This window comes from Barbus barbus (genome assembly GCF_936440315.1).
Source record: "Barbus barbus genome assembly, chromosome: 8".
Classification (NCBI taxonomy): domain Eukaryota; kingdom Metazoa; phylum Chordata; class Actinopteri; order Cypriniformes; family Cyprinidae; genus Barbus; species Barbus barbus.
Genome location: NC_136736.1, coordinates 22,239,835 through 22,264,818, shown reverse-complemented (window position 1 = coordinate 22,264,818; position 24,984 = coordinate 22,239,835). Strand labels below are relative to the sequence as shown.

General features: G+C 37.0%; 1 protein-coding gene across 4 annotated transcripts in view; it reads left to right on the top strand.

Moving 5' to 3' along the window:
• The first annotated feature begins 2,724 nt into the window (after nt 1-2,724).
• LOC306874294 (paired box protein Pax-5-like) overlaps nt 2,725-24,984 on the top strand; it is a 52,033-nt gene continuing 29,773 nt past the window's right edge. The window contains exons 1-5 of one of the 4 annotated variants that reach the window (XM_079424256.1): nt 2,725-3,145; nt 11,950-12,115; nt 15,434-15,631; nt 16,863-16,927; nt 19,384-19,509. In XM_079424256.1, the coding sequence (XP_079280382.1) occupies nt 3,100-3,145; nt 11,950-12,115; nt 15,434-15,631; nt 16,863-16,927; nt 19,384-19,509 (601 nt within the window). In that variant the 5' untranslated portion in view covers nt 2,725-3,099. Of the gene's footprint in view, nt 3,146-6,769; nt 8,069-11,949; nt 12,116-15,433; nt 15,632-16,862; nt 16,928-19,383; nt 19,510-24,984 lie in introns of those variants that run through there. The other 3 variants (XM_079424258.1, XM_079424257.1, XM_079424259.1) reach the window with 3 other exon arrangements.

The following is a 24,984-nucleotide window of genomic DNA, read 5'->3' as shown; positions in this document are numbered from 1 at the left end:
ATATGTAATAAATACGGTAAGTTGCTTACCAAAATTACCATATTTTGTCGAAGTACTGTTACAGATGCTGTATGTGGAGATCTCTTTCGAAATATTCTTGTATTTATTTGTTTGTTTGACAACAGTGTTGGCTTTTGTTTTCACAGTAGAAACAATAATTTTATTTCTACTGTAGTTTGAGAAAACAGTGGTTAGTATTTTTGAAAGGGATAAGGGACAAGAAACATTCAAAAGTGTGCTTCTGCCATAAACATCGAGGATCAGATGAGACACAGGCAGTCCTTTTGGATCATGTAGATTTGTTTTATGTAAGCTTGCGTGTAAATAATAATAATAATAAACCTTCGTTTATTGGACTTCTATTCATAACACCATTCAGAGAACAAATGAGTTGAATTAAAAATGCAGGCTTCATTAATGTTGTTGATTTTCTCTGTGTATTTGTTTATTTTTGTTTTAATTGTCCGCTTTGACTCTCGCGTCTCGGTCAAAAGCGATTATTTCCGCTTCCAGCCAAAAATCCTCCTTACCAAAAACTCTCCGCGCTTTAATTACTTTATTAATTAAATTAAGAAGGAGACTGAAACACCGCGTTTTGTAATCCTATCACGTTAAGACTGCATGTGTGGAGCAATGTTGCCAAACGAAATATCAACAGAGTCATGATGTAGCCTATAAAACCTTTGCAATCTCACACAACAACCCTATTGAGTTTAAAATAAATGTATTACTTAAATTATTTTGTGTTCATTTCCATAAAGCACAAATAGCATATATTTCCAAACATATTTGAACTTTGTTATGGTCACAGAGCAATTCACTTCTAGCATAAATAAATTATAATGGTAGCCATAGTTTCTGCAAAAACAAATAAATAAAAATAAATAAATAATGAAAAAATACAAATTAATAATAGTAATAAAAATAGGCATATTTTCTACAAATATTACACTACAGTAAATAATAAACTATATGGGAAAATCTTCACACTGCCAAAAAATATAAGATCTGATATTTCTCCTTTATTCTTTCTTTACAGGTGGTGATAAAAACTGTAGTAGCAGCAATATTAGTATTATCAATTTATTAATGATAATAATTAGGCTATGGTGTTAATAATAATAATAATAATAGTAGCTAATAATGCTTTAATTATACATTAAACGTAAAAATATATACAATTAATATAAGCTATAGGCCTATATAGCTACATGCTTGTAGATTTTTGTAAAATAAGAGGCAGTGGGAAACGGCTCATCTTCACTGAACTAATAAATCCATTAGAATAAAATAACTATTTTGTCGCACTTGATGTCCTAAACATTCTGCCTGTGGTTTGGCCATATTGGAAAATAATTATTTAATTTTAAAGTCTATTATTAATTCCATGGATGGATGGAAAACAGAAGCCCTGTGGTCCCAAGTGTTAAAAGATGTGACAAGAAGGGAGAAAGACGAAGAGTGGACGCTGATGTAAGTTTATGTAGGACAAGTTTGGCCTTTGATCTTGGAGCGGAGAGTCGTGTGTAGCGATGCGGTTACATCTCCTCAGGTCACCGTGACAACAGCCACCTGCACTCATCTGCAGTCAGAGCTTTAGAAGCCCAAACTCACCTCAAAATACAGCCCCACTTTCAAATCATTTTATTTATTTATTTATTTATCGCAAATGAATACAGACTTCCCGTCATGCGCGAAAAGTATTGTAATTAAATAATTGACCTCTGGGCCAAAATGATCTGAAACAAGCCACGGGCCACTCCGTATTAAATTAATAAGGTCTAAAGCTTCATTCATTATTCTGCCGTTAGCCCTCTATCAATGGAACATGGCTTTATGAGGCGCGATTAAATGAGCTACATTTGTTGTTTTCTGAGTAGAGGTCAGAGAGTGCCGAACTGCGCGTCTATCGCATTGTTCAACGCTCAATTGTGTCTGTGTCGCCCATGAACCTCGAGACCTCAAATCATCGCCTGTCATCATCCAGCGCGTGCATTCACGTGCATTGTTGGTGTTACTTCTGCAGAAGTCTTGTTAGATGCTTTAAAAAATGCAATGCAACCAAGAAGCCTCTCCATATTTATTTATTTTATTTGGTAGGATACTATAAACATTATTAGACCTGCATTATTGTTTGACATGTCTAAATGTTCATGCATATGCATTTATAACAGACTATATATCTGAATTACTGGACTGTTTTTTTAAATAAAATACCTTAATAACTTAATATTTAAAGTTACTGTTGTGTTATTTGACTTCAATAAACCCAAAATTAGCTCGGTTATGATTCTTGCACGCTTAAAATGATTTTGGTTACATTTTATTTTTATTTTTAAGCTGTCATTGTTACAGTTAACAAGTACATTTAAGTACTGAGTAGTATTAATTACCAACATGTACTTATTATATAATTACAGTTTGGAGTAGGGCTTGGTTTAGGGTTACTTGCATGTAATTAGGCCTATATGCAATGTATTGTTATTATAATTGTAAGTACATGGAACATGCAACAAAAAAAAACTTAAAATAAAGTGTTACCATGATTTTTTTTTAACTAAATATCATGTTCTGTATTTCACTTATCTCCTGAACCCCAAATCCATTGACGCACTTAAACTTGTCAGCATGAGAGAGAGACTGAGATAGAGGGAGCGAAAGTTATGCTTGAAAACTGTTACCAGCAAATTAACAGATATATACGCGCTTACGCATAGACCCACTGCCCTGAAGAGTGGAGCAGTTGTGTGTGTGTGTGTGTGTGTGTGTGTGCGAGTGAGTGAGAGAGAGAGGAAGAAAGAGAGAAAAAGAGGAAGAAAGAGGGCATGAGCGCGCGGCTCTTTCTTGACTTTGCCCCATAATCGTTTCACGCTTCCTTCAGAGTCTCTTTTCCACCTAAAACGTTTAGTCTCACTCCAGTGAACAATTGCAACGGCGCAACAGGGAGCGGAAGAGTCACATTATTTCAAACTACCATTCGTCAAAACCTGTTACAAAAAAAAAAAAAAAAACAGCAACAGCAACAGAGGATATAGGAGAGGGAACTTTTTTTGTTCTCACCCCCCCCGCTCATCGCTCTGTCCAACCTCTAGCCAAGGCATGGACTTGGACCAAAAGGGTCCATCTCTGCGCATCGGACGGTCGGGTAGGGCCTTGTTTCTCCATTTCAGTTGAACTACTATTGTTTGTTCAAAGTTGTCTACTAATGAAACCGCAAAGCTAAACTAACAAATACAGCATTTGTGCACTTAGGCTAATATGTCTTTTATAAAACTGCTTGGTTTTTGGATTGACACTTACGTTGATTAGAATTTTGAAGGTTCATCTTGTGACACTTTTAACATCAAAAATCTAGAACAACACGGGCCTAGAAATTCTATAAGCTTACATTTGGCCACACCTTTGCTGACTCTGTGATTTTGACAGCAACGTGCTTTTGAGCTTGAAGTGTACTGGGTTTAGGCCTATTTGCCGGGACTATTACAGTCCAAAGGGACATAATCAAAATTCAAAACCGTAACACGAAATTTCAAAACAGAACTATACTTGAAACAAATAACATTTCCTGTCACACAATGAGGTTGTTGAAAGACGTATGCTCCAATGGAAAAGGTTTGAGCCCGAGTGTGAGTGTCTATACTGCAGATGTTTTCATTCAGGATCCAAAAGTATGAATTATGACTGTTCAGTCCATGGATTCAATAGCAAATAGTTCTGTGTTTTCATGAACGTTCATCCTTCACGCGTCACATTTAGAACTCCCAATGAAATGGCGCGTGCAATCGAGATTTATAAATTCTGTCGGTGTTGGTGCTTGTTACTTTGCTAAACGTGAGATACACAAATCGCACAGTAGTCAAAATTGATTGTTGTCATATAGAAATTGTATTGTGTTAGTGCAGCTATACATAAAGAGGACATGCATTGATGTATGCCTACTTTTCTTCATAACATAATGAAAAATGAAATGTTCTTTAGGTCTGCCAACTAAAGCGGGACCTATACCAATTTAAACCAGTTAAGGTGGTTCATCTCACCTGGTTCAAAACGATACGCCCAGCTTTCCTTGAAGACTATAAATAATATTATTATGCGATTATAGTAGCCTATATTTGGTTCTCGTGTTTTTATTTGTCTGGTGATTTTTTTTTATTGGCCTACTGTTATTCAGTTTGTCCTTTTTGTGTCAAAAATACATATCTGATTGGTAGGCCACTGCCTATAACTGATGGAATACACCTAAGTTTAAACATTTCATGCTTTGGCTAGAGGTTCTGTGTGTTTCCCCCAGAGCTCCTTTTCCCCCCAATGATAGCACCTGGGACATAATTTATAGAATTGATCTAACTTTCGATTTAACTAAAACACAATCTCCAGTTCTCACGAATATGATATAAGAGTTTGTGTCAGTGATGTGATTCATTGCACATACGGCCAACTTGGAGTGGACTGGAAACCATGTGCTTGGCTTTGACTCTGATACTCTGAAATATTCACAGTTATTATTAATAAATATTCAGATTTGAGCCCACTTCTTATAGAAATGTTATAGTTTTGTTTATTTCTTATGTTTATTTTCTTAAGATTAGTCCGACTCCTTATTATTGCCTTATTAATTTTCTCAAAGCGTTCAAAAATTTAGATTATTGGTTTAACGAATGGTTTGAATGATGAACTGTTATTTAAAAATCCAAACCAGAATCAAAAGCAATTTTTATACATGATTTTAGTTGTTTTAGTTTGACTTGTTTGAATATTTAATTTGATAAATTTATGCAGAAAATTAATTTAGGGTAAACTCATATAAGCAAGAATTTCCCCCAATAAGACTAGCCTATGTATTGAGTATATTGAGAGTATCACGTGGGCCACAGTTGTAAAAAGGGGAAGATTAGATAAACTAAAATAATGAAGATAATTTCCTCGACAAATTAAAATAGCTTAATCAGCCTAAAGTTATAAAACAATTATTGTTTATCTGTGGTCTGCGTTTTTCTCTCAACATAAGGAACAAAATAACACAACTAACAAATACATGATTGAGAAATGTCAACTGAAAGCCTACAAGGCCTTCGTAACACTGAAAGAACATGGAAATGTTCAACTTAATTGTTAATGTAAGTAAAATAACTTCATGATCCCCATATTTAACATCTCATTAAATTTAAAACGCAATAGGCTGCAAATCTGCAAATAGCGCTATTGTCTATTTTAATACTGCAACACGTTTATCATTAGAAACTGTGATTTCACAAGTGTATAAGTGAGCGTGTGTGTATGCGTATAAATGTGTGTGTCTCTGTGTGTGTCTGGCAAGCTGACGTGATCCAGCTTCTTCACACGAGACCAAAGGTTCGCCCCCTCGTGGCACTAAAGGCGCACCGCACGGGAATCTTTTCAAGACTTACAGAATAAGACGAATTTGTGTTTAAGCACAAGAATTTTGAGCATGAGCCACAGGCCTCCAGCGACGCAAAGGTTGCCTTATTCTGACCACACAGGCAAATGCATGTAGGGTAGTTTTGTCTCTGTTCTGTAAGAGTGGAAACACTGCGATTGGTCACAGAAGATGCACGAAATTTTTCTCCAAAATGTTCTCAAACAAAACATAAAAAAATCAGTTTAAGAAGAGTTAAGGCAATACAGGCAAAGAAACATCTCGGCATTTTGCTTTTTTTTTTTTCGTTTTACGTTTTGATACAAAAGTTTTGTTTTAGCAGTGGACGTTTTTTGTAGATTATTTATAAGGACATATATTAATAAACGTATACACCGGCAGCCTAATAAATAATAATAATAATAATAAAAACAACTGCATGTGTTTAAAAATAAAATACTTCAAGTAAATTAATTCAGTAATTTAATTAATTTAATTCAAGTATGTTTTGTGTGCGTGTGTGTGTGTAGCCTATATGTTCTTGCCTAGATAAGTAAAAAAATAATTAATTAAAGACCACATTAACGATGATCACCCTAATATTACGTTTTTAAAAATGCTTGTTATTTTTTGGTATTACACTGATGACCATGATTCTAGCCACCACAACAATTATAATCACCATTATTTAAAAAATACAACACAGTTACTAAGTCAACTAAACTAAACGTGGCTAAATACCAAGTGCTTAATAATCTGGCTGGTAATGAAAACTTATTTGGCTTGAAAATAAAGCAAACGTCTGCGTGGAACAGCGCTCGTGTCCGTCAAACAATGTAGATAGGAAGAATCTTTTTTCGAAGGCGCATAAATAACAACGAATCACTGCAACTTTAATGACTGCATTATCATTCAATTATATTATTGAATGATAATGATATTTATAATTTCTAATAATTTCCAAATAGGACTACAATGCTGTTTGAGAAACTCTGTTAATTTATTTTATATGCATTTTTGTTTTGTTTTATATGCACATGTAGCTCAGTGCAATGCTACAACGTGTCAAATGCCATAAGCAATATTTAAAAATTATTTTCAATGCATTATATCGGCTTATTCATATAACTGAAAACATTCTGACGCAATACCTAATTATTAACTATTTATTAATTGGATGACAGAAAAAAGTGCAAACGGATATTTGACAATTTCAATTGTATCCCCTTCCTTAATTGAAATTAGACATGGAATCAGCGACACCACTGAACCAACGTCGATTCAAGACTCCCTATTTGTCAGTGCACAATTGGGACAGCACGTCACTTTCATATTGGCTGAGTGTTAGCCAATCAGTGTCGTCTTTATCTGAGCGCGACTCAGGGTGATTGTGACGGCAGAGGTGTAGAGCCCGGATAGGTAGGCTTATCTTGATTGACAGTCGCGCTCGCGCTCGGTAGTAGATTCAGAGCGCTGTAGCTTTGGCGCTGTCCACACGAGAACAGGTTCTGAAACGCGCCGTGAGCTCGTGCAGTGTTTGCGCGGTAAGGACGGAGGCTCGACCACTGCTTCTCACCGCCGGAGCGCTCACACTGGAAGAACACCCGATGCGACGACGAGACAGACAAATTACACTACCGTATCAGCCATCTGAGACTTTCCGTGGATTTTTACGCACGCGCTGAGTGGTTCAAAACTTGATAAAGCCTGTTTTCTTCTTCAGGACATTTCTTGGACATTTTTTCAAGTTCAAATTCTTCGCGCAATGGCTATTTTTTATTTTCTATATAACTTGGGCAAACATTTTGATTTGGGGTTCATACCATGTACTTTTTAATCTCATATATCCACTGTCGTATGTCTATTGTTTGGGAATTTTCGTACTGCCGGAGTTATCTGTGTTTTTTTCTAAAAAAGAGAGTCTGAGGGCGAGCTTTGTGCGATTAGAAGATCAAGATGCAAGGAAATCGCGTTTACGTGAAGATACGTTGAACATGAAGTAAATGTTTTGGTTGGTCAGGAACCTCACCAGGATTTCACAGATCCCTGGTAGAGACGCGCTCTGACAGTGCGAACCTCAGTCACAGTTCACGGGTCACGGGCAGTGGAGCGAGGATGTCAAGATAGAGCTTGGAAACGAGACTTCTACATTTATATCTAAAGCTTAAGACTGTTCGGACTAATATTACAATTTGTACATATCGCCGGGACTTTTCTTGAAATTCAATTTTTCTGAATCCTCACTGATGTCCGAGTTGGTTCACTCTGGATGTTGGGCCGCAGAAGCAGTTGTGTGACCCTGCAGGGTTGTACGCTGACCGCTCATTTACATTTTTGTTGATTAATTAATGATGAATCAGATAAATTGTTATTTATGAATTAACTCCTTTCCTTTACCCCGCGAGAATCACAAAAACTATTTACGCATATTCTTCAACTCTTGACCTTAGGCCTAGGGTCTTCAGGTCCAATTGTTTATTTTCCAATCAAAGTTTCTGTGGACTTCCACACAGTTGAAACTGTTTAAGAGAATCATTTCCGAGCAGAACAGACAGAATACAAACGCACAAACCTTTAAAAGAGCAAGAAGAGGAGGACATTATAAGCTTTTTGGTGGTTTTTCACGGGAAGGCCTGCTCTACTGACCGATGGAAATCCACTGCAAACACGACCCGTTCGCAGCGATGCACAGTAAGTTCACGACTTTCACTTCAGGCTAACCAACGCTAATTTCTTTGAAAGTTATCAGAATATTCGTTTTTCTCCTATTCTAATATTCCTTTCAGAATTACAATAGAACTAAAATATACTCTGATTAAATCTAATGAAAGCAAAGCACTTTGTGCCCTAGCTGGTAAACTTTAAAAAGGCAACATTGTCTTAAATAAAGGTGACGTTTTTGCTGTTTGGGCCAATTTATTTTGGGAGTTTTCTCTTTATTAAGAACCGGGTTGCTTTGTTAGAGCTTTTGCCTTCTGTTTGACAATCCCTGGGGGAAAGAGAGGGGGGAAGAGATTGCGGCCAAGGCCAGCAGCCAGCGGACACAAACTGAACTTGAACCGCAGCTGAGAATATGGCAAGCAGGCTCCGTAACCTTTAAATACTTTGCTTGAGGATGGCTGTAAACAGGCCACTTGTGAGGTTAAAAACGAAAGCTGAAGTTGCCCACTGTAGCGGAGAGATGTGTGGTCACTCATTCGTGACATGGCGGACACCGGTGGTCCCCCAAGATACCAGCGTTAAGGGCCCCTTTTCTCTTTCCCTCTCTTTATTTCTTGTTCTTGCTGCCAACGCGCAAACAACAGCTTACATACTTTAAAACATTACGAATAGGCATATTTAGTTTGCAAGACATACTTTAGAATTAAATAAAAAATAGGCCAATTTGTCATATTAAAAATAATTATAAATTATTTCTGAAAAAACTGAAAGAAATTCTGTGTCCTCCGTTTGTTAAAAAAATTGTTTGAAAATTGAAAATCGCTATATCTTTGTTACCAAAACCAAGAGCTGCCAATCACATATTTTACGCACGTTGAAAATACAATTGTTATCTCTCTCTCTCGTCCCTCTCTCGCTCATTCTTTCTTTCTCTTCCAGTCTTCTTTCTCATCGATGAATAAAACCTCATACACCAATCCACCGCACAACTCAAATATGCGCGCACCCACCCACTCGCACACGCACATCTATGTGAAATGACATCTATTGGCACGGTGAATGAAACGGTGGATTAGATGTATACACATTTCAGAAGCTAGAACGAATCACGTTTCCTCTCCGCCACAATATCTCAACACAATCCGCGGGGAAAAACGATTACACCGAAAATGTCAAACGGTGCAAGCTTTAACAATAGACTGTGACACGAACCTGCGAGACTTTTAGGAAAGACACAGAGAGAGGAAGAAGACTTTAGGATGTTTTAAACTCATACTTATCTTGCTCATGAATATTAATAAGACTTTTCATGTTTTAAAAACTAAAAACGTGTGATCATAAAAAGTGTGAACTCTTGTACAGTGCAGCCTAACTATAGGGCCTATATTTAACACTCTCTGGTGCAGTAAATTAGATGTTACAGTTGTTATTATAGGCCACCGGTTGTTTTATGCTAAATTGACATAAACGATTAATAATATTCGATTAATAATAATTCGAGGGATTTCAAACATTGTTTCACCTGATTATTTAAATGTAAGATACAAACCTATAAATATGTATTGTCAATAACTTCAAATAATAATAAAATTTCAGTCTTACTTAGGAGTAGAGCTTTGAAGTTTATGCTAAGAAAAATGAAAATAAATTTCTGAAAAGTGTCATTGTTCTGTTTCTGTGCTCTGAGATTCCCTGCTTGGTTGTTAGTTGTCGCCTGTTTAAAACCATCAGTATTTTTATTTTGTAATAATTTACTACATTTTACGTAGATTAGACTAAATGTCTTATTAGAAATGAATTAATAAATAAATAAATAGCCAGGAAGTATCAATGAGGCATTAATTATTGATAGGTTATATGATAGGCTACGTGATTAACTTGAGTATAAGATATATGACAAAATAATATTTAATCTGTCACAAGTAATTTGATATACAAAGCCTACAATATAGTTTATAAGCGAATTATACATAAAACCCCTACTTTTAAACTTTTGTTTTAATCCAGCAAACCTAAACGCTTTTATTCAACGCAAGGCTACTTCTTGTTTATTATTGTAATAGGCTATTATGTTTGAACTTTTTTTTTTTCAATATAAGATAAAACAAATTCTTTTCACTTTTAAAATGTAGATTTTATTTTCGAACGCTGCATTCCGAAAACATTGAATATAGGCTACCCTGCATGAATGAAGGCAGTCCCTTACTTGTTTCTTTTTTTTTCGTGAGTCTGTTTGTTAAAAGCACGCTGATGTCACGTCGCTTTGCTGGCGTTTGGTTCGGTTTAATCGGAGCGGATCGTAATGGAGCAGAGTCTCTAATCGGGTTTATTTTCTGGATGGGGGAGCATGAATGTCTTTCAGCCGCTCTCGCTATTTCTCAACGGAACCTGCCTCGAAATCAATCAAAGCTCTAGGAACACTTCGATTTATAAGCCAGCCGTATTTGCAGAAGAAACGGGGAAAAGTCTTGGTCAGATCACATCTGAATAGCTTGTTTCGTTTAATCCCTTCTGCAGCCTTTTCTCTCTCTCTATGACATGCACTTATATTCAAACAAACATACACACTCATACATGCTCTCATTCACACTCAAACACAAACTTGCTCTATGCATAATTTAATTGTATGCATGCTTTGTACATAACTATTACTGTAAATCAGTGCCTATAGCATGTAGTTGACAAAGTTTTTGAAATTCAAGATAAACTGATTTTAAAAAATTCTAAGCGATGCATTTTTTATAACTTAAATAAGCCCTACCAGAGGAAGAAACATTTTATACTCAAATTTCTTTTGTATATACACATATTGTACTTTTTATTTAAACAGGAGATTAAACAAAACTGGCTTTGTTTTACAAATAATTATTCATTTAGAATGAATACATCATCATTCATTCAGATGCTTTTATCCAAAGCCACTTACAAATGAGAAATATGTTTGCACACCTAATTTTAAATGCACATCTTTAAAAATCAATTTGGCTAGTTGACTCCATGACTTCATCACTTCATTGCTCAAGGGTATTCAAATAATAAACTGTAACTGAAAGACACATAAGGAAAAAAAAAGGAAACTAAAACATTAATAGAAAGGAAAAATAAAAGGAGGTGAAATGAAATAGAAATCAAAATGAGTAAACAACAACAAAAAAAGATTTACTAACCCACCTCTCAGAAATCTTACAGGTCAAATCACTCACTAAAGGATTTTTTAAATATGAAAATGCAGTTTTTTTCTGCATATTGCCTTGAGAAAATGAAAATGACATGTAGCTGGGTTTTAATTTTCTGTTAGCTGAATTTATGTATTAGTGATGGGCACGCAAGGCCAGTTAGGTCTGTTTGATATTGCCTTCTCGGATGTATTTAAGATCCATTACCCTGTAGCTTGGATTAACAGACACCCCCCAGTTCTTTTGTGTGTGTAAATGTGTGTTTGTGTGTTCCCCTTCTGAAGCAATCAGTATGTTAATATGACAGATTGGCTGGATTACCATGTAGACTTCTGCACTGAAATTATGATAAGATACTGAATTCAAATAAATATATACAGTACAAGAATTAAGGAAAATTGGTATCCAAAAGTCTAAGCCCACCAAGGAGGTCCATCCCACCACCCACTGTGCAAAAAAGACACACAACAAGGATTATAGACAGACAGACACAAATACTAACTTGGGTGAGGAGGTCATATGCAGTTCTCTAGGTGACCACCAGGGGTGATATGATAAAGAGGAGAGGAAGAGACTGCATAATCATAACCTTCAGGTCAAACACACACACACACACACACACACACACACACCAGGATGGGACAGCAATGCTTTTTGCCCACCATCTGTCAGCTTCTGTATTTAAGGAAGATATGATTTGCTCAGTTTACCTTTTATTGCTGTTTGTGTCTGCAGGGCATGGAGGGGTGAATCAGCTGGGTGGGGTGTTTGTAAACGGGCGGCCCTTGCCTGATGTGGTGAGGCAGAGGATAGTAGAGTTGGCCCATCAAGGCGTACGTCCGTGTGACATCTCCCGCCAGCTCCGGGTCAGCCACGGCTGCGTCAGCAAGATACTGGGCAGGTGAGTTCTGCTTATTGTAAAGAAAAGTGAAGAAGCCTTTTGAGCTTACATGACTAGCAAAAAAGTACCAAAGTACATAGTACTAATGTATTTTGCATGTAACATAAGAACAATGGTAATACAGTGGTACACACAGTATATAGTTACCATTTAGAACAACTATACTTTTTTGTGTGGTTTCTATTATTTCCATATACTCATGCTGTATATATTACATTTAAAACATTGAGAAGTATGATACCATTCAAAGGTTTTGGGTCAAAATTTATATTTTTATTCAGCCCGTACAGTTAAGTACCTTTATAATGCTACAAAAATTCTGTCTTGATTCTGAACTTTAAAAATTCAGAACTTTCTATTCATCAAAGAACTCCACAATTCCACAAAAATATTGAGCAGCAAAACTATTTTCAACACTGATAATACTAAGAAATTCAGCTTTGCCATCACAGGAAAAATATATATTTTAGAACATCTTAAATATATATATATATTTTTTGTTTTTTAAATATAAAATTTTTTAAATAAAAAAAAAAAAGTAAAGTCGCGACGTATTGTCAAGTATGGTGAGCCATACTCGAAATTGGTGCTCTGCGTTTAACCCATCCAAGTGCACACACACAGCAGTGAGTAGTGAACAAATGCACACACACACACACACACACACACACACACACACACACACACACACACACACACACACACACACACACACACACACACACACACACACACACACACACCCGGAGCAGTGGGCAGCAGTGCTGCGGCACCCGGGGAGCTATTGGGGGTTCGGTGCCTTGCTCAAGGGCACCTCAGTGCACCTCAGTCGTGGTATTGAGGGTGGAGAGAGCGCTGTACATTCACTCCCCCCACCTACAATTCCTGCCGGCCGGGGACTCGAACCCGCAACCTTTCGATTACGAGTCCAATTCTCTAACCATTAGGCCACGACTTCCCGGTTGCGTAGCTGTTTTTTTATTTTTAAATTCACTTTATGCAGCTCACTTCTCAAGCTGTAAACATAGATTAACATGAGCTGTACAATATTATATTCAAGAGTGAATGAGTCTTGCAACTACTGTGATTAGACATGCTGGACCTCTCATTACAGAGGTCAAATAACAGTTTCTTGAGATATGAAATGATTATATCCTATAACAATGTACTGGCAGTGTAATGTTGGCCAAATGTGTTTGTGTCTGCGCTATCAGACACCACGGATTAGTTCCCACACACGGAGTTTGCCTAGTCCAAGACTGAAAAGGATTTTTAATAGAGAATCTCTATTGCCTGAGCTATTTTATCCAGAACTAGGCTTAATCTTTGCCTGGGAAACCAACTTAATGTCCTCTATTGCATTCAAACAGTGGGGCCAGTATGTGTTTGGAGTCTTGCCTTTATATGCTTTCCAACCCTCCTTCCGTTTTTTCATCAAGTCAACTTTTACTTAATCCATAATAAATATCAATTTCTGAAATATCCATACACTGATGAATGCTGTCCGTTCGCTTGATATTCCCTCTGTCGTCGGTTCAACCTGAGGCTGACTCAGCGCTTCCTTTCAAAAGAAGAAATTCAAAAATTCTCAAATCTTGCACTGAAGCCAAAGTCAAAGCGCCGTCTTTTCTTTCTGTCTTTCTGGGACAAAAAAGAAAAGATTCATCACATTTTACATTTGCATCAAAATGACACTGGCACCATACGTCTCCCGAGGCGGGAGGGATGGCTGGAAGGACAGAGAGAGAGAGGGAGAGAGAGAGGAGGAAAGGGAGAAGGAGAGGGAGGAAGGGGTTAAGGGGGAGGACAGAATTTGAATGGATAAAGGTGTGGATTAGTGCTAGAGCCTTTAGCTATATCAAAAAAATGTGTTTCCCATTGTTCTCCTTTGCCTCAACCCTCTTCCCCCAGCCCTGGTCCAACTCACTCAACCGTTACTGTGGCGCTCGGTGCGTGTGTGTGTGTGTGCGGTATATCTTCCCTCCCTCTTACTGCTCAGGCAGAAAACACACTAATATGTGGGCTGCAAGTGAGGTTTGAGTAAATAAGGCGTATGACTAACTCTCCTCTCTTGTTAATGAGGGAATTTTCTGCACGCTCATTTTGGTGAGCTTTTCATTGCTGTGCTGTATGAGCTGTGCTTTTGGTTTATGTTTGTGTGTTGGACCTTAACTAAACTAAAGCAGTTAGACACGTGAGATGAAGCGGAGCACCTAAAACCCCCTTAACCTTGGGAAAATCTCTATAATGCACAGCATGGCTTGTTGCTTGATAAAACACCAGCAAGAGCAATATATGAGACATCAGTGTTCAATAAATGTGTTCATATTAAAAATTTAAGATAGCATTATTTATTAATATTATTACAATTTCCAATACATTTTCTTTCGGTTAATAAGCATACTTATATTATTAATAATATCATCTATCAATACTATCTTAATATACACTACCATTTAAAAGTTTTGGGTCAATAAGATTTTTTTTTAATTTGTAAGGAAATAATACTTTTATTGAACAAGGATACATTAAATGTGTCAAAATACAACCCCCCCCCCCAAATTTTTTTTTTCATGCTATAAATGCTACCATATTTCAAATGAATGCTGTTCTTTTAAACTTTCTATTCATCAAAGAATCTCAAAAAAGTACTACAGTTTTCACAAAAATATTAAACAGCATAACTGTTTTGAACAATGATAATAATAAATGTTTCTTGAGTACCTAATCAGCATATTACAATAATTATTAATTAATATTAATCATTTAAAGTAATTACTCCACCAAACTACCTCATTTTCAATATATTTTAGAGCTTTTAATAAATATATTATTATTACTAATTAATTAAAAGGGATAATATATAATAACAGTATTTTTTTATATTAATAACTTTAACGATTATTCCACCATGACCATTTTCTTAAATATAGGCTAAATATGACACTGGCCTTGTATCTTATTTCAGCATTAATACAGAATGTGTGGTCACAGGTGTGCTGTTATCTGCATGGCTTTAAAGCGTCTCATCCATTCAGAATTTAGACCAGACCCTGTTTTATAATTCCTGTGTGTATGCCTAACATATAAGGTTTGATAGTGTTCATCTGTGGCAGTTTTTTTGTAAACATGCTGAACAGACTGATATTTTTTGCACGTTTGTGAAAGGTATGTGTTATTCTCTGTGCCTGTGTTACTAGTAACCAACTGTGCACTGACCGCAAGACATTACAGCATTCGACGCTGGATAAGCATATATTCTAACTCTCTGTATATTTTGCCTGGTGATATACAGCTCTCTATCTGTCTGCTCCACAGGTACTATGAAACAGGCAGCATCAGACCAGGGGTGATTGGAGGCTCCAAACCAAAGGTTGCTACACCCAAAGTCGTTGACAAAATCGCTGATTACAAACGCCAAAACCCCACCATGTTTGCCTGGGAGATCCGAGACAGACTGCTAGCAGAGAGAGTGTGTGACAATGACAGCGTGCCCAGTGTCAGCTCAATCAACAGGTGTGTGTGCATTGTAAAAATCATCCATTTAACTTGACACAAACATTTCTGTCTATTTGATGTCCATTTGATCAGTCAAATTCATCATTAGTTATTTAATTAATTTTGTTTTTCTTAAAATGTAAGGGGATAAAACGTAAGATTTTATTGTGTTGAAATACGTGTTTTCCGAATGTGTCTGTGATATTGCTTCACTTTGCTAACATGAATAAAATGTATTTGTGTACACTACTGTTTAAAAGTTTGAGGTCAGTAAGATTTTAATTTTTTAATTAATACTTTTATTGAGAATGGATGCATTAAATTTAACAAAAGTGACAATAAAGCCATTTATAACATTTGATCAAAAAATCCATTTCAAATAAATGTTCTATAAGTCAAACAATCCTGAAAAAAATAACAATTATCACACTGTCCACAAAAATATTAAGCAGCACAACTGTTTTCAACATGGATAATAAAAAGAAATGTTTCTTGAAATCCAAATCATCATATTATGATTTCTGAAGAATCATGTGACACTGAAGACTGGAGATATGTCTGCTGGAAATTCAACTTTGTCACCACAGGAATAAATTACATTTGAACTTGCAATAATATTTTAAATATGAATGTTTTTACTCTATTTTTGATCAAATAAAAGCAGTCTTGGTGAGCAGAAAAGACTTAAGACATAAGAGACAAACACATTTAAAAATGTATTACCTTCTCCAAACTTTCGAATGGTACTGTATACAGTATGTGTGCAAAACACTGTATTTTTGTGAACAAGGTGATCAGTAGATTAGAAAAGTGTTATGAAGAGAGAAGAGAGAGAAATAATGGAGGGAGAGAGATGTAGATAAAGAAAAACAACGCGACTGAGTCAGTGGTGTAAAAAGAAACACATATTCATGAGCAGTGTCCAGCTCACTGGTTCAACAGCATGTGTACAATGACAACCTTTCTCAGAGAGCGAGAGTAAGAGAGAAAGAAACAGAGGGCGGGAGAGAGAGAGGAAGAGAAGGAGAGAGAGAGAGGGACGAGGAGGAGAGGGGAAAGGTGCTTTGCTTGAGCAGCCATGCAGGAAGTGTGAGACTCTGCTGCCATGTCAGCCTGCATGAGCCACTTCTCACACACACACACACACACTTCACGTGTTTGCATACTTATATCAAAGCATATACAGTATCACAGCACCTTGCATGTTAAACCTTAAACACATGGTTATGTCTGTTTGCTCCTACTTTAGGATCATTCGCACTAAAGTCCAGCAACCACCTGGCCAATCAGGAGCTGTCTCTGCCCATAACTTAGGTAAGAGTCAACTTCACATATACTTTATATTTCAAACTACTCAAAATACAGAACTTTAGTTCTTGGTGGGAATACTAGCGAATAACATATTTGGATTAAAAAAAAGAGAAATGTAGCTTCTGAAAAAAAAGGTGTTGACATACATCCCAATCAAATGTTTGGGGTAAGTAATTATTTATTTATTTTTTAAAGAAATTATCACTTTTATTCAGAAAGGACATATTATATTAACCAAAAGTGACAGTAAAGATATTTATAATGTTACAAAAGATTTGAACTTTCTATTCGTCAAAGCTTTTATTATTCTGTTTATCTATTCATCCATTTTGTTCAAGGATTCTTTGATAAAATTAATTATGGTTTCTACATGCAGCTCAACTTTTTCAGCATTTATAAAACTCTAAAATGTTTCTTGAGTACCAAATCAACATATTAAAACACTTTCTGAAGGATTATGTCAGACTGAAGACTGGATAAATATATTAAAAAATAGAATAAAATATGTAAAATAATATATTAAAATATATTGAAAAAAATATATTTTAAACTTTAATTTTTTGTATTTCTGATCAAATAAATGATCAAATCTAAGCAGTTTTAGACATTGTTGAAGCAGTACTCATTTGCTCTCCATTTAATTTATTTCCTGAAGGTTTCAACATACCAGTTACCTTATAACACTAAGGTAGGCAGGGTTGTGTCCCTCTTAGACACTGAGAGGAACTGAGATTTGAGATTTTTAAACATTTACTGTACTGTATTGCAATAAATCTCCCCAATCTTTAATGTTTGATTAAATGCTTGAATCTATACTGCTGTTCTGACACTCAAATGACCCCAAAAACCAAAGGGGAATCTCCAAAAATGGTCTGAGATCAGTTTTAGAGGAAAACTCCTGTCGGCAGTTAATAAAGTATTGAACTGCGCTTGTCTCACTGTCAGTAATCTTCATAATCGCACACCTCCACTTAATCTAAATTAATTTAGCACGCACAACGCTCGCCAGTTCTCAGTCTCCTTCAGATTATGATGATAAATAGTTCTCATACTCAGGCGGAAAATTGAAATTTAGGGATTTTGAATATAAAGCGTTTGCTTCGGGTTTCCATTCCTCGACGCGAGGAGAAAAAAAAGTGCGAAAGAATAAGAGATTCAGATAATTGTCAAGAGTAAAAAAAATGGAGGGATATGCATTCATTACATTTTCCACCTGGTTAGCAAACGAGAGCGGCGGGTGAGCAAAGGCGTTTATCTTTTCTCCAAGCGATTTGTTTTTCTTTTTTCCCACCTTCTCCATTTTAGCAGTCTGTTGGGATGTGGGATTAGCCACATCTCTACACCTTAGTGTCCCCTTGGGGCCACTGTACTGTCACTCAGGCTGTACGTCAGATGACAGGAAGTTAGATAGAGAGGAGAGAGAGAGAGAGAGTGAAGGGTTGACAGAGAGAAGACTTTGTGGCCTTGTCCCCAACCGCCAAGACCTCACAGACAGCCAGACATGTCGAAAAGCTGTTAGCTTGTTAGCATCTTATCCATGGGTGGCAGCACGTTGCCAAAATTGAGTGACAGCACGTTTTGGTGAAAGGTCTTTGGCAGGAAAAACGGCAGGCCAAGAACCATGAAAGGAAAAACAAAACTCAAGAACAAACTACACATAAACAAATGACATTGGCCTAGAAGCTTTAAGCGAGCTAAAGCTAGACTCAAAGAAAACCCAATACAGTCAATATTAAGAGACATTTACACAGCTACATATTTTCTCAGTCCATGCATTACCTGGAAATTGAACCGAAGACTAAAATGGACTAAAAAATGGAAGACAACTGCTGCAAAAAAAAAAATAATAATAAAACAAAAATCTGGAAAAGAAAGCTTTAATAAAGGCATAGTTGACAAAACTATAATAATTCTATTATTACTTACTCAGGGTGATTTTTTCCAAATCTGTGTATCTTACTTTCTTCTTTGAAACATCGAATTCCATTGTATTTTTTGTCAATGGGAACCAAAACTATCCCTTTAAGTATTTTGGCATAACAGTTTATTATTATTTTTTAGAAAAAAGAAAAATCACAAAACTGCCTCACAGCTTTTTAATAATTAAAAACCTTTTGTCTGCCAAATCAAAGTTATGTTGTTTATCCAAAAAAGTCACGTGGCACAACCAACATGCAGACAAAATGATATCATAGAAATGACCCCCGCTGAACATCAGGAATGTGTGTTAAGGTTTAGGCTAGATTAGTTTGGGTTGTAAAATGTTATTAATTAATTAGTTAATCAAAATATTTATATATGACATTTAGCTTGGAAAAATATTTAAAATATTAAAAAACTGTATATTCTGCCCAAAGTGATTGTCCTTTCAGTGCAATGAGCAGCAATAATGGTGTCCACCATGTTCATGTATGCTTTAGAACATTTCTGGTCTTCATTACCTCTCTGTAACTTTCTAGCGTCTACAGTGGCAGTGACCCAGGTATCTGCAGTAACCAGTGATGCTGCAGGTTCCTCCTACTCCATCAGTGGAATTCTGGGAATTAGCTCGCCTGCCGACGCAAGCAAACGGAAGAGGGATGAATGTAAGTCCATATGTGTGCTTTGTTTTTGGGGAACTGAAAGGCCTAGGTTTTGAGCATTTAATTCTGTGCCAAACTCAATCTTAAGTAAAGGCAGGGTATGTCATTTTTCAAAAACGTTTTAGAAAACTGAGTCGGGGCCGAGTACCAAAACAAACTTGTACATATGTGGACATATTGTTCCAGGTAATTTCGGTGGAAAAGCGGCTTATGTTTCACAGAACTAATAGTTGCCTGGGTTGCGTAGGCTACATATATGTGGGGCGGATCTATCAAAATAGGGGCGAGACCCTTTTGGGGTAGGGGCGTGTTTGTTTTGGTGATTTCAAATATCAACATTGGCTTCCAGAAATCGCTTACCCTGCCTTTAACTTAAAGTATTATTAATGCTGTTGCACAATAAAGGTAATTTATTTTATGCAGGACATTTAGTAACTACCAGCAATTACAGAGCAAAAAATCAATTACATCCTGAATTCAACCTTCATCTTCCTTCTTTCTTTCATTCTTTATTTCATTCCTATGCACAACATCATTTTAATGCACTCACACACATGCACACAAGCACAGAGAGCACAGATGGAAGTTGCTGAACATTGACAGATGCATCAGAGTAGGAGGGGGATTGGACACCGCTGGCACGTCTTAGATAAACATCTCTATCCAGGGGAGCCACAGCATGTGCATGTGGACGCTCACGCATGTGTGTTTGCGCACATGTGTCTATTAAAAAGCCATTGCTTGGCAGACTCCTGCAGTACATGAGGGAACTCCAGATGTCACCCACATACACACACAATATGACTTGTATCAGACATCGACAATAGAAGATTCCTTTCTATTTGCTGGCCAGGGTTATTTAAGATAAATCCAAAACTGAAACTAAAATTAAAACCATAAAAAAGTTATTGCTTGAAATGAAATAAACATTAGCAATAAACAATAAAATTAAAAACAGTAAAATAAAGTATAAAGAACTTTTGCAGAAATTTTCAGCTACAACAATTCTCATTTTAATTTGATGCACTAAAGTTTAATTTAATGTTCTAAAATAACTAAACGGAAAGAAATTAAGTAAACTAAAAATGACAAAAACACACAACAAAACTACTAAAACTTTAACTATATTCATATTTATATACAGAACATCTAAAATTTAAAACTGAAAATATAAATAATCTTAATAAAACATAATACATTAATTTAATACTAAAATAACACTGTTGGTGCCTATACTTTTAGCAATAATGTAGATGTTGTTATATGTAAATATAATAAATAAATGTTTTGACAGACAGTATATATTTTTGAAGCTATATAGACTATCAAATGAACACATGAAATTTACGGTAGTAGCTGTGGTTGCTAGAACCTTACTGTAAAAATTATGGTAGCAACATTTTAGGGTTATAGGGATCGAACTTAAATTTACTGTACAAAACTGTAAAAATGTAATTAACTGATATAATGTTAATATGAGATCTTACTACTCTGTTTTGTACCTGTAATATATAATATAATAATATAAAATGAACAAGATGGCGCCACGTATGGCAGCCATTGTGCTTGACTCTCAAGTTGCTTTAGTGTTTTTGTTAGTTTTTCCTGTTTTTTGTTTGTCTAACACGATCAGTTTCACCAAGGAAGAACTGCTGAACATTCGGCAGAACACACCACAAAATCTCCAACCGGTTTTTCGATTATTTGGATGTTTTGCTGAACATAGTAGTCGGCGGAGCTGCAACGCTATTTAGACGCTTCAGGACGCGCAGACAGGGAAAGCGAGCCGGCGCGCTCGTGAAGCTCAGACAGCGTGGATTTCGAATGCCGTTGCCTAGCATCCATCTGGCAAATCTCCGCTCTCTACCCAACAAAACGGACAAACTCCTTCTGCTTTCCCGGTTTAACAAGGACTTTTCAAACTCTGCTGCTCTGTGTTTCACGGAAACCTGGCTGAACAACACCATTCCAGACAATGCCTTACATCTGCCTAATTTCACGCTGATCAGAGCAGATCGCGACACGGATTCAACGGGGAAATCGCTCAGCAGCGGGACATGCTTCTACATCAATGAGAGGTGGTGTACAGATGTAACTGCGTTAAAGAAGATGTGCTGTTCAGATCTAGAAACGCTCTTCATTAACTGTAAACCTTTCTACTCACCGCGGGAGGTCTGTTCGTTCATTCTTATGCGTGGTTACATTCCACCGCAAGCGCACGTGAACACAGCTTTACAGAAACTCGCAGATCTGATCACAGACACAGAACAACAACACCCAGACTCTGTTTGAATCATTCTCGGGGACTTTAATAAAGCAAATCTCTCCCACGAACTGCCAAAGTACAGACAGCACATCACATGTTCCACCAGAGACAGTAATTTATTGGATCACTGTTACACAGCAATAAAGGATGCATATCACTCGGTTCCACGATCAGCTTTTGGACTCTCTGATCACTGTTTGGTTCATCTTATTCCAACCTACAGTCAGAAAATTAAATCTGTTAAACCTGTATTTAGGACTGTAAAGAGATGGACTAATGAGACAGAGTGGGTTTTACAAGCCTGTCTCGACCTTACTGATTGAAGTGTTTTTGAAGCTGCTGATGATCTGGATGAGCTCACAGAGACTGTAACATCATATATCAGTTTCTGTGAGGATATGTGCATTCCTACCAGGACTCATCTAACTTACAACAACGACAAACCGTGATTCACTGCAAAACTCAGACAGCTCCGTCAGGCCAAAGAAGATGCTTACAGGAATGGGGACAGAGTCTTGTATAAACAGGCCAAATACACACTGGAAAAGGAGATTAGAGTGGCAAAGAGGAATTATTCCGATAAGTTAAGGATCCAATTCTCTTCCAGTGACACGGCTTCAGTGTGGAAAGGTCTGAAAGACATCACCAATTACAAGACACCATCCCCCAGCACTGTGGAGAATCAACAACTGGCAGGCGATCTGAATGAGTTCTATTGCAGGTTTGAAAAAACACCATTCACACCTCCTGCAACCCCCCTCTCCCCCACACCTGAACTGCAGATAAGAGAAGATGACGTGCGCCAGGTCTTCAAAAAGAACAAGAGAAGGAAGGCACCAGGCCCAGATGGTGTGACACCAGCCTGTCTGAAATCCTGTGCTGACCAGCTGGCCCCCCATCTTCACACAGATCTTCAACAGATCACTGGAGCTGTGTGAAGTCCCCTCATGCTTCAAACGCTCCACCCTAATCCCCATCCCAAACAAACCCAAGATTACAGGATTTAACAACTACAGACCTGTGGCTCTAACATCTTTGGTCATGAAGTCATTTGAAAAACTGGTTTTGGCTCATCTGAAGGACATCGCTGGACCCTTACTGGACCCCCTGCAGTTTGCCTACAGAGTAAACAGGTCTGTGGATGATGCAGTCAACATGGGACTGCATTACACACTGCAACACCTAGACAGACCAGGGACTTATGTGAGGATCCTGTTTGTGGACTTCAGCTCGGCCTTTAACACTATCATTCCAGACATCCTCCTGCCCAAATTAACTCAGCTTTCCGTTCCCACCTCCGTCTGTCAGTGGATCAACAGCTTCCTGACAGACAGGCAGCAGCTAGTGAGGCTGGGAAAATTCTCATCCAGCACCCGCACCATCAGCACTGGAGTTCCTCAGGGCTGCGTTCTCTCCCCACTGCCCTCTATACCAATGACTGCACATCTAAAGACCTCTCTGTCAAGCTCCTGAAATTTGCAGACGACACCTCACTGATCGGCCTCATTCAGGATGGTGACGAGTCTGCTTAGAGACAGGAGGTTAAGGAGCTGGCAGTCTGGTGCATTCTTAACAACCTGGAGCTCAACACGCTTAAAACTGTGGAGATGATTTTGGACTTCAGGAGAAACCCCCCTGCTCTCCCCCCCACTCACCATCATGAACTGCACTGTGACTGCAGTGGAGTCATTCAGATTCCTGGGCACCACTATTTCTCAGGACCTGAAGTGGGACATTCACACTGACTCTATTGTGGAAAAGGCCCAGCAGAGGTTATACTTCCTTCGCCAGTTGAGGAAGTCCAACCTGCCACAGGAGCTGCTGAAACAGTTCTACTCTGCCATTATTGAATCCATCCTCTGCACTTCAATAACTGTCTGGTTCAGCTCAGCTACCAAATCTGACCTCAGAAGACTACAGAGGGTAGTCCGGACTGAGCGAATCATTGGTACAACCCTTCCCACTCTCCAAGAACTGTACTTATCCAGAGTGAGCAAAAGGGCTGGCAAAATCACTCTGGACCCCTCACATCCAGCACACTCCCTCTTTGAACTGTTGCCGTCTGGTCGACGCTACAGAGCTCTGTGCAGCAGAACGACCAGACACAGAAACAGTTTCTTCCCTCAGGAAATCCATCTCATGAACACTTGAACTCTTAACAATAAACATGAAACACACAACACTATCATAATTTTTATTTTATTTTACACACATACTTATTACATTTAAAATGTGCACCTAACATACCTGTACATACCGAATTGTCTATTTTGTATATTGTGTTTGTGCTATTTGGCACATTGTCCATTTTTGTATATTTGTACATTATTTATTTATTTACATTTTTTATTATCTGTGTCCTGTCCTGTTGCTGTCATTCTGTCGCACTGTGGAGCTACTGTCACTAAAACAAATTCTTCTTATGTGCGAACATACCTGGCAATAAAGCTCATTCTGATTCTGATAAGCGGTAAAAGAGACAAATGTTGTATTAGATAGCCCTTCCACAATATGAGGCATATAGTAATAAACAGAAAGTTTCCGGTAAATTTCCATAAACTTTCCAAAAATTCCCAGAGGATTACAAAAAATCCTGTGAAGTTTCCAAAATTTCTGGAATGTTTTGGAAATTTACTGGAAAATTTCCACGTTTTGCAACCCTACATGAAATACAATACACCCTCATGGTAAAACACTACACTAAAACAGTTTAATAAACATTAAAGCAACATAAAATGTAACTCAAATGTAGATAATATTTTATCAGAAATTAACAAGAAACATAATTGTTTAAACAAAATCCCATAAAAATGTAAATTCTCTAGTAAAAAAAATTTGTTTACTGTAAATTATGATGACTTAATTTTACAAAGACTTTTCTAAAGTCTGTACATTTAACAGTATTTTACTGTAAAATTACTCAAAATGTCCTGTTAGATCTATTATAGTATATAGCAAGGGAACTTGCTTGTTGAAATGTTGACAGGATAGCATTATTTATAGTTTTTACAGTGTATACTGTATACACTGTATGTAATATACAGTATACACTGTATACTGTATATTACATACAGTGTATACTGTATGTAATATATTACATACAGTATACACTGTATGTAATATATTACAATAATACTTCAGGTAAAATTAACAACATGCATAAACTATAGATGCAATGAAACGTAAGTTGATATGCTAACTACTGGCTTACA